Source organism: Lactuca virosa, chromosome 2 (genome assembly GCF_052849685.1).
Source record: "Lactuca virosa cultivar CGN04683 chromosome 2, Lactuca_virosa_CGN04683_v6, whole genome shotgun sequence".
Taxonomy (NCBI): domain Eukaryota; kingdom Viridiplantae; phylum Streptophyta; class Magnoliopsida; order Asterales; family Asteraceae; genus Lactuca; species Lactuca virosa.
The window spans coordinates 285,134,657-285,149,490 of NC_136427.1; the positions used below are offsets into that span (position 1 = coordinate 285,134,657).

The 14,834-nt window shown below is 38.7% G+C and overlaps 1 protein-coding gene across 1 annotated transcript; it reads left to right on the forward strand.

The window, feature by feature from the left end:
- The first annotated feature begins 305 nt into the window (after window positions 1–305).
- On the forward strand, window positions 306–1,922 carry LOC145161279 (expansin-A6). The gene is made up of 3 exons (XM_079080781.1): window positions 306–540; window positions 655–973; window positions 1,314–1,922. The coding sequence occupies exons 1-3, from the start codon at window positions 393–395 to the stop codon at window positions 1,621–1,623; spliced, it is 777 nt and encodes a 258-aa protein (XP_078936907.1). The 5' UTR covers window positions 306–392; the 3' UTR covers window positions 1,624–1,922.
- The last annotated feature ends 12,912 nt before the right edge of the window (window positions 1,923–14,834 follow it).

The window sequence follows — 14,834 nt, forward strand, 5'->3', positions numbered from 1 at the left end:
ATGTTCTTGTTAGTTAATTTGTTAAAATTAAACGATGCATTGATTAAAATCAAGAAAGTGAAACGTATTATATAAAGTCTATGAAGTATACATGAGTACATGCCCCCACTCTAATCTATAAATCTATAAAACAAGTAATAAATAAATCTGCCATTCAAACCAATGGATTCAATTAAATCGTGGAAAATACGATTAAAACTTTATTCAACTTTACGTTAAAAATGGAAATATTTTGTACATCGATACCTAAATTGTGTCTTCCTTCCTTTCTTTTTCTCTCTCCTCACTCGCCGCAATAAGTAGCGATACAGATTTCATTCTCTTCCACATTTTCAACTCCCACTTCTCACATTCCTTCTCTGCCCCTACTCTCTTCGTGACTGTGTGTGAAAATGGAGGCCAGGGGTGTGGGTTACTTTGTAATTTTGTGTGCCATTCTGACGGCCGTCAACGCTCGTATACCGGGAGTCTACACCGGAGGGAAGTGGGAGAGTGCTCACGCCACCTTCTACGGTGGCAACGACGCCTCTGGTACAATGGGTACGTCACCATTTTTGTTTCCTCACACCCTGTTTCAGATTCCAAGCTAATTCAGCATCCTCTGTTTCAATTACTCTGTTTTGATAGAAGATTGAATAAATGATTATTTTACAGGTGGAGCTTGTGGGTATGGAAATTTGTACAGCCAAGGGTATGGCGTCAACACGGCGGCGCTAAGCACGGCTCTGTTCAACAACGGACTGAGTTGCGGTGCTTGTTTCGAGTTAAAATGTGTGAATGATCCAAGGTGGTGCCACTCCGGCAGCCCTTCTATTTTCATCACGGCGACCAATTTCTGTCCTCCTAATTTCGCTCAGCCCAGTGACAATGGTGGGTGGTGCAACCCTCCGAGGACCCATTTCGATCTTGCCATGCCCATGTTCCTCAAGATCGCCGAATACCGTGCCGGCATCGTCCCCGTTTCCTATCGCCGGTTAGTTTCTCCGACTTGTCTCCATTTCTTCCAAAATTTGGAAAAGGAAGTAAATTTTACTTATCATCTACTTAAATTATGCGCTCATTATTTATCCATATTACCTTAAAAAATGTTTTTGCATTTGACTTTCCAACTGACAAGCCTGAAAAATGGGGACCTAAACTCCCTAAAACCGCGTTTGTGCTTGTACGGTTTCAATTATGTTTATTTACAATTTTACCCTTGAACAGTTAGAGAATGAAGATCTTTTAATTTGTGTAATAATTCTACTTTTTAGTTTTTATAACATTTGTTTATACAAAAAAGTTGAATTACATATTTATTTTTTATCACATAGGGTACCATGCCGAAAGCAAGGGGGAATAAGATTCACCATCAATGGATTCCGTTACTTCAACTTGGTTTTAGTTACAAATGTGGCAGGTGCAGGAGATATCACTCGAGTATGGGTGAAAGGTTCGAGGACTGGATGGATGAGTCTGAGTCGTAACTGGGGTCAAAACTGGCAATCAAATGCAGTGCTAGTTGGTCAATCACTCTCTTTTAGGGTGACTAGCAGTGATCGTCGCACTTCCACCTCATGGAATGTTGTTCCTGCGAATTGGAAATTCGGTCAAACTTTTACTGGAAAAAATTTCCGAGTTTAGTTAAGCTAAGATACTATACCAATTGTTTTAAACTTACCAATAGTTATCACACAAGCTTTAAAATAAAAAAGGTTTGTGTAATGGGTGTGATTTGTATTTTTAATTTAGGTTTGAAAGAAAAGAGAGGCTTAGGAGAAAGTCTAGGCTTGGTTTGTTTGTGGGGTATTTTTGACAATTCAAGAACTGTGTAAGAGGAGCTGAAGTGGCTATAGAGTCATGCCTCAACTCATGACGGCCCGCAGCTTTATTATTCTTATTATATGAATACATTTAAATATAATTCTGGTTGTTATTTCTTATTTTCTTGATTTAAAAGTGATAAAATATTTAGCATATAGTCTTTTATACATACGAGCGTATGTTTTTTATGTTTGAGATATTGTTTAATTAAAAATAATATCATGTAACGACTTATATTGAACCAAATCCGGAAGTGTGACCGAGACAAAAAGAAAAGACACAAAGGTCAATGATTTTATTCAAGGCTCGAGGCATAAAAAAATCCACTCACATTTAAAAGAAGTTAATTACTCCTATTGATATGTATCTTCAAAGAATAATTATTTACTATCTTTGAAAAAGAATTTCAAACTAGATCTAAATCATTCATTTGTATTGTATAAAGATCAATAAAATAGTTATCTTATCAATAAAAACAAAAAATTCAAAATATCAAATAAGTATATTAGATACTGAATTTACTAACACTTTACGGGTGGAGTTTATCTATCTCTTATAACTCATTTAATACACTTGTTACATCATTTCCACATCAATTTTTTCTTTTTATTTTTTCTCTGTCTTTCTTGATCCACAATAGATAGAAACCAATTTTCTCAACTCACTAAATTAAAAGCGTGCAAAATACATACGGTATAAGTAAACAAGCACAATACAAGTATGTGGAAAAAGATAGAGCGGGTTAACCCGCTCAATGTTGCAAATCAGCGGTACCGATTTGTGAGGATTCATCATCTTGGAGGTTCTTCGGATGCTATTCCAAAAAAATAATAATAAGAAAAAATAAACCACAACGTCCATCCTAACAGGGGAAACAAAAAATTGAGAAAAAACCAAAAAATAGGATAAGCGTCAATCAATTATACAAAAAGAAAAAATTGGCATTGAAACAAATAAATCTATATTGCACTTTGTCCAAACTTTGAAAGATTGAGTTCAAGACAACTCCAAGGAGGCAACACTATGTTAAATCCAAGGACCAATGTGAACGATACAGAGGGTAAAGCATGTATAGTTTGTGTCTGTTCAGATTGAAAAACCAACTAATTAGCAAAATATTTTTCATTGTATGAAATCAAAACAAAAGTAATTTGATATTTCAAATACTAATATGGATGTGCCAATTTCAACTGCATGCTTAATTCTAATATTATTTTCAAAACAGTCTTCTTGCTACTCCATTAGTATTGGCACCATCAATCCACTTTTCTGTAACTGTCATTTTCTTTTTTAACGGATTAAATTATACGAATCGTCGCTCTTCCAAGTGCCAAAAGACAAGTTCAGTCTCTATTTATAAAAATTAGCTCGGATCATCTCTTATATCGTAAAAAGAAGCACACTTCTAAAGGGTTTTACAATCTAATAATGCAGAAAAATCCTTATACTCTTAAGGGTACATGCAACTTACTTTGATCTATGTCATAACATTACTAAAGGAGCATACTATTGAATAACAAAGATTGATACCTAATGTAAATCGAAATTCTCATAAGGAATTACATACCTCTGATTTGTTATTGTAAACTAATCTTTGAATCCAACAAGATCAATCCACAAGTCTATTTGAAAACAAGCTCCAATTGTGTGCGAGCCTATACTGGTTCGCACCCACAACACAAGAAACCTAGAAAGATTAGGAGAGATGGGAGAGAGGATTAATTTTTGGATCTTTTATGGAGAATAGAGTGGCCAAAAATTCTCATGCATAAGGCCTTATTTATAGCTGATTAGGAGGCATCTAGAAACCCTGATTTAAACATAAAATAATCTTATCTCAAATAAGGTAGTTATCCAATTCTTTGATTATCTAAATAGAGGATTCCATAAACCTCTTTTAGGTCTCCAAAACCGTCCATAGGAGGAAGGTTCTGGAATCTCTCATCTGCTCAGCTTTTAAACAATTACAGTTTTAGTCCTTCAATCTTTAATTAATTCTAATTAACCTAGAATTAATTCCAAATTAACTCTAACTGATTCTAAATTAATAATAGCTATTTCTAATTAATATAATAATCATATAATATATTAATAAATCATTTATCTCTCTCCTATAATCAATCTAAGCAATTTATTGGTTATGAGGGAAACCAAAAGGACTTTAATTTTATTTATCAACATTATATCAATTTAGTTAGGACCTTAGACACCTTAATCCAACAGTCTCGCACTTGGATAAGTCGCTAACTATAATTGCAAGTACAACTCCAAATAACCAGTAAAGAGAGTTTTCAAAGACACTAACATAATTTGTTGGTCCTAAGATAAGTGATCAACTATTCCTTCGTTCTTATGATATCGTATGAACATGAGACATGGATTAGAATCAATCTCATTGTCCAAGATTTTGTTTCCCGATAATCCCGTTTTGTGATGACGTCATTTGACTACTCATTGAACACATCAATACACTATAATGTCAACATCAAAACGCCGAGGGGCCCAAAGATATCTCTTTTCCTCTTAAAACAAAAGGAACGAATAAACTTTGACTATATAATCATACAATTTTATTTATCGAGTCATACATGGAATTACATTTTATAGCAACCAGTTATGAAATGCATTGGAGTAAACCAATGTACAATCAATTCGTAAAACACGACTTATATATCTCTATTTTAAGAATAGATGATATTATCGTCTTAGAATTACTAGTGATAAAAATCCATGAAGTAATCTCTAATTGCGGGTCTAACCACTACTTAAAATCTCTATTTCTAAGTACTCATGAATTTTGCAGCAATTCCAATGTTATGTCCAATCTCTATGGACCATCTACAAACGATTCATGACAGTCTTAAATCATTACTTACTCCCACATATATAACTGACTGTGGTGTTTCAAATAACTCAATATTCAGGAAGTAAAACATGCAAAATGAAACACAAGGATAGATTAACTGACAAATGGTTTCATACACATTGAATAAATATAAATATTTATTGAACTAATCACCATCGAATTACAAATTATTATTGTTACAATGTTTCAAAAAAATCAACTACTAAAATCTAAAATCTAATATCATCTCTTAGTGCAATGCTCCTATCATGCTCAAAGTGTTTGACCTTGCTCAAACCCTTTATGAGAAGATCAGCAGGATTCTCTACTGATGATATACGATTTACCACGAGTGCACCTTCTTGAACCTTATGTCTAATGTAGTGATATTTCCTCTCGATGTGCCTAGATCTTCCATGATCTTTAGGTTCTTTTGTCAAAGCTACCGAACCCTCGTTGTCACAGAAAATCTCCATTGGTTCTTGGATTGATGGAACAACTCCAAGATCTGTAATAAAATTCTTTAACCTCATAGCCTCCTTCGCCGCCTCGCTTGCTGCGACTGTGACACCCAAATTTTTGCAAAAATTTTAAACTTTTAAACACGCATCTTAAATTAAATTAAAACAACTGAAATAGTCATAACATAATCCATCAACTTAATAATCATATAAAATAAGTAGGGAAGTAATAATAATAATAATAAGGTCCCAACAAAAATAACTAGTAGCGATGTCCCGGTGCTCCATGTCAAGCCTTAGCCTCTTTAATCTTAACACCTGTAAAGTTATAAGGGAAAACGTAAGCACAAAGCTTAGTGAATTCAAACACAGACATTGTACTAACATTCATATTTACTAACCCTAATCCATTTTCCATTTATAATTATATGATAAGGGCAAAGAACGAATCAATGCCTATAATACAAGAAGGACTTGTAGGTTTGAACCGCACCGGGAAGATCCCGTATCATTTGGCCCTAATCACCGCACCTCATGATGAGTATTACGTTGGTGATATTACCTACCCACCGCACCGGTAAATCCGTATCCTTTGGTGGTGTCCCCATATCCATAATTAGTTACATATAGTGCACATGTACGAATTAAAACAATGGTTATATAGCATGCCTTTATAATAAATTTAAATAATCACACACGAGCTAACTAGCAAACGCAAACATCAATACAACGGTGTGAGAGAACTCACCTTGAGTGAGTAGTAAGGATAGCTAACAATCAAATAATGCTACCAAGCTTGAGCAAACTTCAAAACCTCACCAATACGAATCAAGGCTGGAAATGAACAAGAATTAAGCTCCAAACAACAGCCCCTTGGCTGCTCTTGATCCCAAAGAGAGAGAGGACGATTTGAGAGAGAGAGATGGAGGGTTTAGAGTGTTTTTCTTGTGTGTGTTCCAAATGACTCAATTAACACATTAAGTACTATTTACTAGATGGACTTGCAAATAGGCCCATAGCCCATGGACTTCAATAAAAGGAGTTTACAAGATGATCAAAAGAATCCAATAAGATAAGAAAATCAGACATTGGTTAAATAAATTAACCCAAGGTTACAAGAATAATTAAATTAAAATAACTAAACGTACCGAGAAAAACCGGGGCGTTATAACTCTCCCCCACTAAGAACGGACTTCGTCCTCGAAGTCAACACCTAAAAACAGATCCAGATAGTGATCCCTCATCTCGCCTTCCGGTTCCCAAGTCCATTCTGAACCCTTCCTATGTTGCCACTGCACCTTAACCAGGTTTATAGTCTTGTTGCGGAGAGCTTTCGTCTTTCGTTCTAAAATAGCGATTGGTTTCTCAACATAATTGAAACGCTCGTCAACCTGTATGTCCTCCAGTGGTATCACAGTGGTCTCATCAACAAGGCATTTTCGTAACTGATACACGTGAAACGTATTATGAATTAGACTAAGCTCTTCAGGCAGCTCTAAACGGTAAGCCACCTTTCCCACACGGGCTATGACCTTGTAGGGTCCAATGAATCGGGGTCCGAGCTTTCCCCGTTTTCGAAATCGAATCACACCTTTCCAGGGGGAGACTTTGAGCAACACATAATCTCCTACCTGGAACTCAAGATCGGAGCATCTTTTCTCGGCATAATTTTTCTGACGACTCCTCGCTGTAACCAAATGATCCCGAATCACGTGGATTTTCTCTGTAGTCCGAAGCACGATATCGGTACTCCCAAGTACCCTCTGCCAAACCTCACCCCAACAAACGGGCGCCACAAATCATATCTAACAAAGACGACACCATCGTCATCCGGAGACACTTAGATCGAATCGGTTCGGCAGATTGTTTACGACTGAGAGCATCAGCTACAACATTAGATTTACCGGGGTGGTAGTGAATTTCACAATCATAATCTTTTACCACATCCAACCATCTGATCTGCCTCATGTTCAAATCCCGCTACTCAAACAAGTATTTCAGACTCTTATGGTCAGTGTATATGATACACTTCACTCCATAGAGATAGTGTCTCCAAATCTTAAGAGCGAAAACAACAGCCCCAAGCTCCAAATCATGAGTGGGGTAGTTTCGTTCGTGGGGTTTCAGCTGTCGGGAGGCATAGGCTATCACCCTGTCCCGTTGCATTAACACGACACCAAGACCCTGAAGCGATGCATCACAGTAAACCACCATATCCTCAACCCTATCAGGTAAGGCCAAAATCAGAGCATCACACAATCGCTTCCTCAGCTCATCAAACGCAAATTGTTGCTCCGGGCCCCAAACGAATTTCACTGATTTCTTGGTCAATCGGGTGAGTGGCAAGGCGATTTTAGAGAAATTTTCAATGAACCTACGGTAATAACCGGCTAAACCCAAGAAACTGCGAATTTCAGAAGGTGTTTTTGGAATCTCCCATTGTTTAACCGCATCAAACTTGGCTTGATCGACCTTAATACCATGTTTGTTTACCACATGCCCCAAGAACTGAACTTCTTCTAACCAAAATTCACATTTTGAGAATTTAGCATAAAGCCTTTCTCTTTCCAGAGTTTCCAGAATCTCCCGAAGGTGTTGCTCATGCTCCTCTTTGGTCTTAGAATAGACCAAGATGTCATCAATGAACACTATGACCGAACGGTTAAGCATCGGGCTACACACCCGGTTCATGAGATCCATAAACGCTGCGGGTGCATTGGTGAGCCCAAAAGGCATCACCACGAACTCAAAATGCCCATAACGAGTACGGAATGCTGTTTTCTCAATGTCTTATTCACGAACCCGCATCTGATGGTAACCGCAACGTAAATCAATCTTGGAGAACCAAGACGCTCCCTGAAGCTGATCGAAAAGATCGTCAATACGTGGAAATGGGTACCTATTCTTTATCGTGCGCTTGTTTAGCTCCCTATAATCAATACACATTCGCTGGGATCCATTTTTCTTCTTCACAAAGAGAATAGGAGCACCCCATGGCGAGCAGCTTGGCCGTATAAACCCTTTATCACTTAGTTCCTGAAGTTGATCTTGGAGCTCTTTCATCTCAGGTGGTGCCAAGCGGTAAGGAGATTTAGCTACCGGAGTCGCACCCAACACCAAATCAATGCGAAACTCCACTTGCCGAATAGGTGGCAAACCAGGGAGTTCCTCCGGAAAGACATCACTAAAGTCGGAAACGATAGGAACGTCGTCTAGTGCTATAGCAGAAGAGCAAGAAGCGATGGCCACGCGGGGAATGTCCCCCTGAATGATAAGTTCTCCACCTCTAGGGTTTTGAACACGAACTTGCTTCTTACGACAGTGGATTTCCACATCACACGCATCAAGCCAATCCATGCCTACGATAACGTAGAGCTCTCGCATCGCAATAGGGATAAGATCAATAGGGAATTCAACTCCAGAAAACTCGAGAGTGCAACCCCGATAAACATCGGTGACATAAATAGTGCGGTTGTCGGCAACTTCGACAACCATTGGGTGAGCCAATTTTCCGATACTACGCCCCAAACGATTAATAAACATGCGAGATACAAAAGAATGGGTAGCACCGCTATCAAATATAACAACATCGGGCTCGGAATCTAGCAAATAAGTGGCTGCCACTGTCGCTGTAATCACCGGCTCCTCCGCAGTCATTTGGTGAGCACGACCTCGTGTCACCATAGTGGGTCCCTTAGAGGACGATGCAATTACAGGATTTGTACCCCCGTCTCCTTTACCAGTCTTCAACTTCGGGCATTCGGGCTTCTTGTGTCCCGTCTCGTTGCAGTGATAGCAGACGGGAACTGCAGAAGTAATATGAGGTGCTGCACTTGCAGGGGGATCCCTACAATTCTTCCAATGATGCCCTGGCTTTTTGCAGTTGTAGCATATCAACGGATTTTTCTCGCCCTGAAGACGTCCTATACTCATACCTTGACTTACTACCCTGCTTTCGCTTTTTCTGGGCATCTCTGGATGTCTTGGAAGAGGTGTCATTGGCCTTCCTCTTAGACTGGGTCTGCAACTCGATTTCCCTCCTCCTCGCTGCATTCATGATCACGGATAAGGTCGAGAACTCCTGCATGCTAACGAATTCCCGAATCTCGGTACGTAGGATGGCCATGTAACGGCTGACCAACCAGGCCTCGTTCCCAGCAAACGAGGGGCAAAAAGATAGCATCTCCAAGAACTTGGCGTTCAGGTCGCTAACGGACTCGGTAGTCTGCTGTAAGGCCATGAACTCTTGCTGTATCCGCTGCTGCTCCACCTTAGGCACATATTGTGCCTCGAACCTCTCCACAAATTGGGCCCAAGAGATGGCCCTCACTTCTTCTTCGCTTAATAGAGCGGTGATGGTGTTCCACCATGTCTTTCCCCTTTTCCGCAGCTGATTCATGGCGATCACAACTTTGTACTGGTCCGGACACCCAACAGTCATGAAGGCGCCCTCAACATCTGACACCCAGTGCTTAGCAGCAACTGGGTCGGATTCACCGTTCCAAAGAGGAGGGCTACACTTGCTGAACTTCTCGAAGTAGTATGCCGAATCCCGAACGGGCGGAGCCGGTAACGCTCCCCCGGGAATAGCTGCGAGGCGCTCATCCAGAAGAGCACCGACTTGGTTGATTATGTCATTGGTCACACCCGGGATTAGTTCGTTGAAGGCATTATTGAATTCCTCAGCGACAATATCCCTAACTTGCTCCATTTGGAGCTGATTAAGTCGAGCAGGCGGAGCCATTGGTATCCGCAGAAGAAGGAAAATCTTAGAAACAATTCAGCCTAGATATTTCTAGGAAGACAAAACACTCAGCTTGCCGAAAATTTTTCAACCTTACCCCGACCCGAAACCGGCACCGATGTTTCAAATAGTAGGGGCCCTTCTACTACCTTCCACACAAGTTCCAATTTCGCATTCGCGTCTAGTTTCAAAATTTCCAGTTCGCTCTAGCCGTTAATTTTACAACTCTCTCACATGTTAACACTAAATAAGTGTGCAATCTAACATTTTAAGACTAGTAGAATCCAATTCATAGTCAACAATTTAACATAAACATTTAACATAAGAAATAAGGCTTACTTGGCTGGCTGACTGGCACACTGCGACATCTTCCACTACTAGTCTTCAGAAGGTTTGAAAAATATTTTAAAAAGAAAATAAACTCTTATAGAGCCTCAAATTTGAGTCTAGAACATCCACAAGAATGCCTAGTTCCCTCAAACTGTGGCTCTGATACCAACTTGTGACACCCAAATTTTTGCAAAAATTTTAAACTTTCAAACACGCATCTTAAATTAAATTAAAACAACTGAAATAGTCATAACATAATCCATCAACTTAATAATCATATAAAATAAGTGGGGAAGTAATAATAATAATAATAAGGTCCCAACAAAAATAACTAGTAGCGATGTCCCGGTGCTCCATGTCAAGCCTTAGCCTCTTTAATCTTAACACCTGTAAAGTTATAAGGGAAAACGTAAGCACAAAGCTTAGTGAATTCAAACACAGACATTGTACTAACATTCATATTTACTAACCCTAATCCATTTTCCATTTATAATTATATGATAAGGGCAAAGAACGAATCAATGCCTATAATACAAGAAGGACTTGTAGGTTTGAACCGCACCGGGAAGATCCCGTATCATTTGGCCCTAATCACCGCACCTCATGATGAGTATTACGTTGGTGATATTACCTACCCACCGCACCGGTAAATCCGTATCCTTTGGTGGTGTCCCCATATCCATAATTAGTTACATACAGTGCACATGTACGAATTAAAACAATGGTTATATAACATGCCTTTATAATAAATTCAAATAATCACACACGAGCTAACTAGCAAACGCAAACATCAATACAACGGTGTGAGAGAACTCACCTTGAGTGAGTAGTAAGGATAGCTAACAATCAAATAATGCTACCAAGCTTGAGCAAACTTCAAAACCTCACCAATACGAATCAAGGCTGGAAATGAACAAGAATTAAGCTCCAAACAACAGCCCCTTGGCTGCTCTTGATCCCAAAGAGAGAGAGGACGATTTGAGAGAGAGAGATGGAGGGTTTAGAGTGTTTTTCTTGTGTGTGTTCCAAATGACTCAATTAACACATTAAGTACTATTTACTAGATGGACTTGCAAATAGGCCCATAGCCCATGGACTTCAATAAAAGGAGTTTACAAGATGATCAAAAGAGTCCAATAAGATAAGAAAATCAGACATTGGTTAAATAAATTAACCCAAGGTTACAAGAATAATTAAATTAAAATAACTAAACGTACCGAGAAAAACCGGGGCGTTACAGCGACGTACTCTGATTCACAAGTGGAATCAGCCACTATTTGTTGCTTGGAACTTTTCTAAGTTATTGCTCCACTATTTAATAAGAAATCCTCGTCCATATTAAGAATAACTATTATCTCGATCTGTTTGAAAATTGGCGTTAGTATATCCATTCACCTTAAGTTCATCTTTTCCACCAAAAACTAAGATCATATCCTTTGTTTTTTGCAAATACTAAAGAATACTCTTCACTGCAATCCAATGAGCTAAACCAGGATTTCCATGATATCTGCTAACCATGCTCAAAGCATAAGCCAAATCATGTCGAGTACATGTCATAACATACATGATCGATCTTATAGCGGAAGCATATGTGATTCGAATCATAGTATCTATTTCCTTATCTTTACTGGGGCATTGAGCGTTGCTCACCTTGCTCAATTTAATAGTATGATGCATGGGTAAATCCCCTTTCTTGGAATTTTCCATATTGAAACTTTTTCAATATCCTATCCAAGTATGTACTCTGACAAAGTCCTAGTAAATGTTTACGTATGTCCTTATAAATTCTTATTCCAAGAATATATGTAGCCTCTCTTATATCCTTCATAACAAACATTTTCGAAGCCAAGACTTGACTTCTTACAAGGTTGGAACATTGTTTCCTAGTAGGAGTATGTCATCCACATACAATACTAGAAATGTTACTATGCTCCCAGTAGCTTTGACATATACGCAAGACTCATCTTCACTTCTAGAAAATCCATACTCCCTAACCTTTTCATGAAAGCAAAGATTCCATTTACTAGATGCTTGTTTCAGTCCATATATAGACTTCTCAAGCTTGAACACTTTATTAGGGAATTTGGCATGTACAAAACCTTCTGGTTGAGTCATGTAAACATCCTTAGTCATTATTCTTCTTGAAGATCCATTTACAACCCACTGTCTTTCGACCAGGTGCTTAATCAACCAAGATCCATACTTGGCTATCATACATGGATTGGATCTCGCTTTCCATCACCTTTTTCCAATTAGTAACCTTAGGTCCTGCCATTGCTTCCTTGTAGTTAGCAGACTCATCCAAATTTACCAATTTTTCATCACTGATATATGTATCACCTTCTGCAGTTATATGGAAACCATAGAAAAAAGGTGAAATGCTAACCCTACTGGACCGACGATGGGGAAATGAATTGTCAATGGGCTCAACAGTTTCATCCCTAGGTTGAGAGATATCATCTTTAAAAGTTGCTTAATCGGATGAATCTTGAATTTCTTCAAGATCAATCATACTCCCACTGCCCTCTTTGGAAATGATATCTCTATCACGAAAGACTCCCCTTAGAGCTACAAACGCCACGTTCACACTGGGTATGTAGAATAAGTGTCCAAAGGACTTAAATGGATAACCAACAAAAAACACTTCTCGGCTCTAGGTTCAAGTTTGTTCGAGGCTTCTCGCCTAACACGAACCTCACAACCTAGACCTTGATATGTGCAAGCGAGGGAGGTTTCCCTGTCCACATTTCATGAAGCATTTTAGCAACCTTTTTAGTTGGAACAAGATAGAGGATGTGGCCGGTTGTTTCTATGACATACCCCTATAATGATATTGGAAGCGAAGCTCGACTCATCATGGAACGAACCATATCAAGTAAGGTTTGATTACGCCTCTCAGCTACACCATTTAGTTGTAGTATCCTAGGATGTGTCAATTGTAAAACAATTCCACATTCCTTTAGATAGTTGTTAAACTCGATAATAAGATACTCACCACCTCTATCAGATCGTAGCATCTTTATCTTTTTTTACCAATTGGTTCTCTACTTCGTTCTTAAACTCTTTGAACTTTTCAAAAGTTTATGATTTATGTTTGATCTAGAAAATATAACCATATCTACTATAATCATCAGTAAATGTAACGTAATAGCGATTTATCTACTATATAACCAGATATGCATCCTTCGTGGCAGATTTGAATGCTCCACACACATCTGTATGGATGAGGACCAACAAATCCTCACCTCTTTCACATGTACCAATAAAAGGTGATTAGTCATATTGCCCATTAAACAAGAATCACATTCATCGTCTGATTTTAGGTCAAACGATTCCAACACTCCATCCTTTTGGAGTTGGGCGATGCGTTTCTTGTTAATGTTCCCAATATGACAATGGCATAGTCATGAATTGTCTAAAGTATTAGAAGAACCAATATTATTCATTCAAACAAACAATAATCTCATACACACCATCACAAGGATAAGCTTTGAAAACAAATGCACCATTAAAATAAAGTGAAATAGTATCATCATTATTATCAAAACCATAAAGATATCCTTGTCTAAATAAATCATGAAAAGAAATAATGTTTCGAGCCATTTCTGGCGAATAACAACAATTCATCCAAATCAACCCTAATACTATCAAACATAAGCTTATACATCTCAATCCTGGTAACAACTAATATTTGATTGTTCCCCTTGATCTGGTTCAGCTTCCCATGATCGACCTCTCCACTTTCCTTTAGAGGACATATCAAAACAAATATGGAAACCACATCATGTATCAAGAACCCAAGAGTTTGAAATTTAAGTATTATTGACTTGAATAGAAAACGTACCAGAAGAAGGGCCAATAGCTTTGGCCTTGACATCTTTCACTTCCTGCAAGTACTTAGGGCAACTTCTTCTCCAATGGCCCTTTTGGTTACAATCACAAGGCCTCTTTTGGATTAACAATAGGAGAAGTGTTGAATTTAGGATTTGTTTTGGGTCCACTGGACTATCCATGGTGCGCCTTCACTTTCTATTTGGATTGGGAAGGGACCTTTCTCTTCTTTCTTCTGCTTTGTTGGACAGCCATGACAGGAGCAATTAAAAAATTATTTGAATGAGACTTTTTCATTCCTACTTCAGCCATTTGCAACAGATTGTGAAGCTCAATCAACGTAGTCTTTGTATTGTTCAAATGATAGGTCAATATGAACTGATCATAACTACTAGGCAGAGAGTTGAGGACCATGTCAATGGAAAGGTCCTTATCAAAGTTCACGTTGAGCTTTTCCAATCTTTCCACATGTCTCTGCATTTTCTTCACATGAGCACACACAGATTCACTGTAACACCCAGAATCAGAAAGACCAAGAAAGGAAAGAAAAGCCCTAAGTCGAAAGAGTCAACTAGTCGAGTCCAAGGAAGAACTCGGCGAGTCGGAGCGGGCTCCGTGTGGAAGATTAAGTGACCGACTCGACGAGTCGGCTAGTGGACTCGGCGAGTCTGGTCTGGGTCGGGAAACCCTAATTTCGGGACTTGGTACCCTATTTAAGCATCTCATTCTCTTCCCTAGGGTTCATTTGCGGACCCTATAGTCCAGAACTCAAAACCCTAGCCTCCATTGGTGAGTTTGAGTGATTCCTTCTTGATTTTGA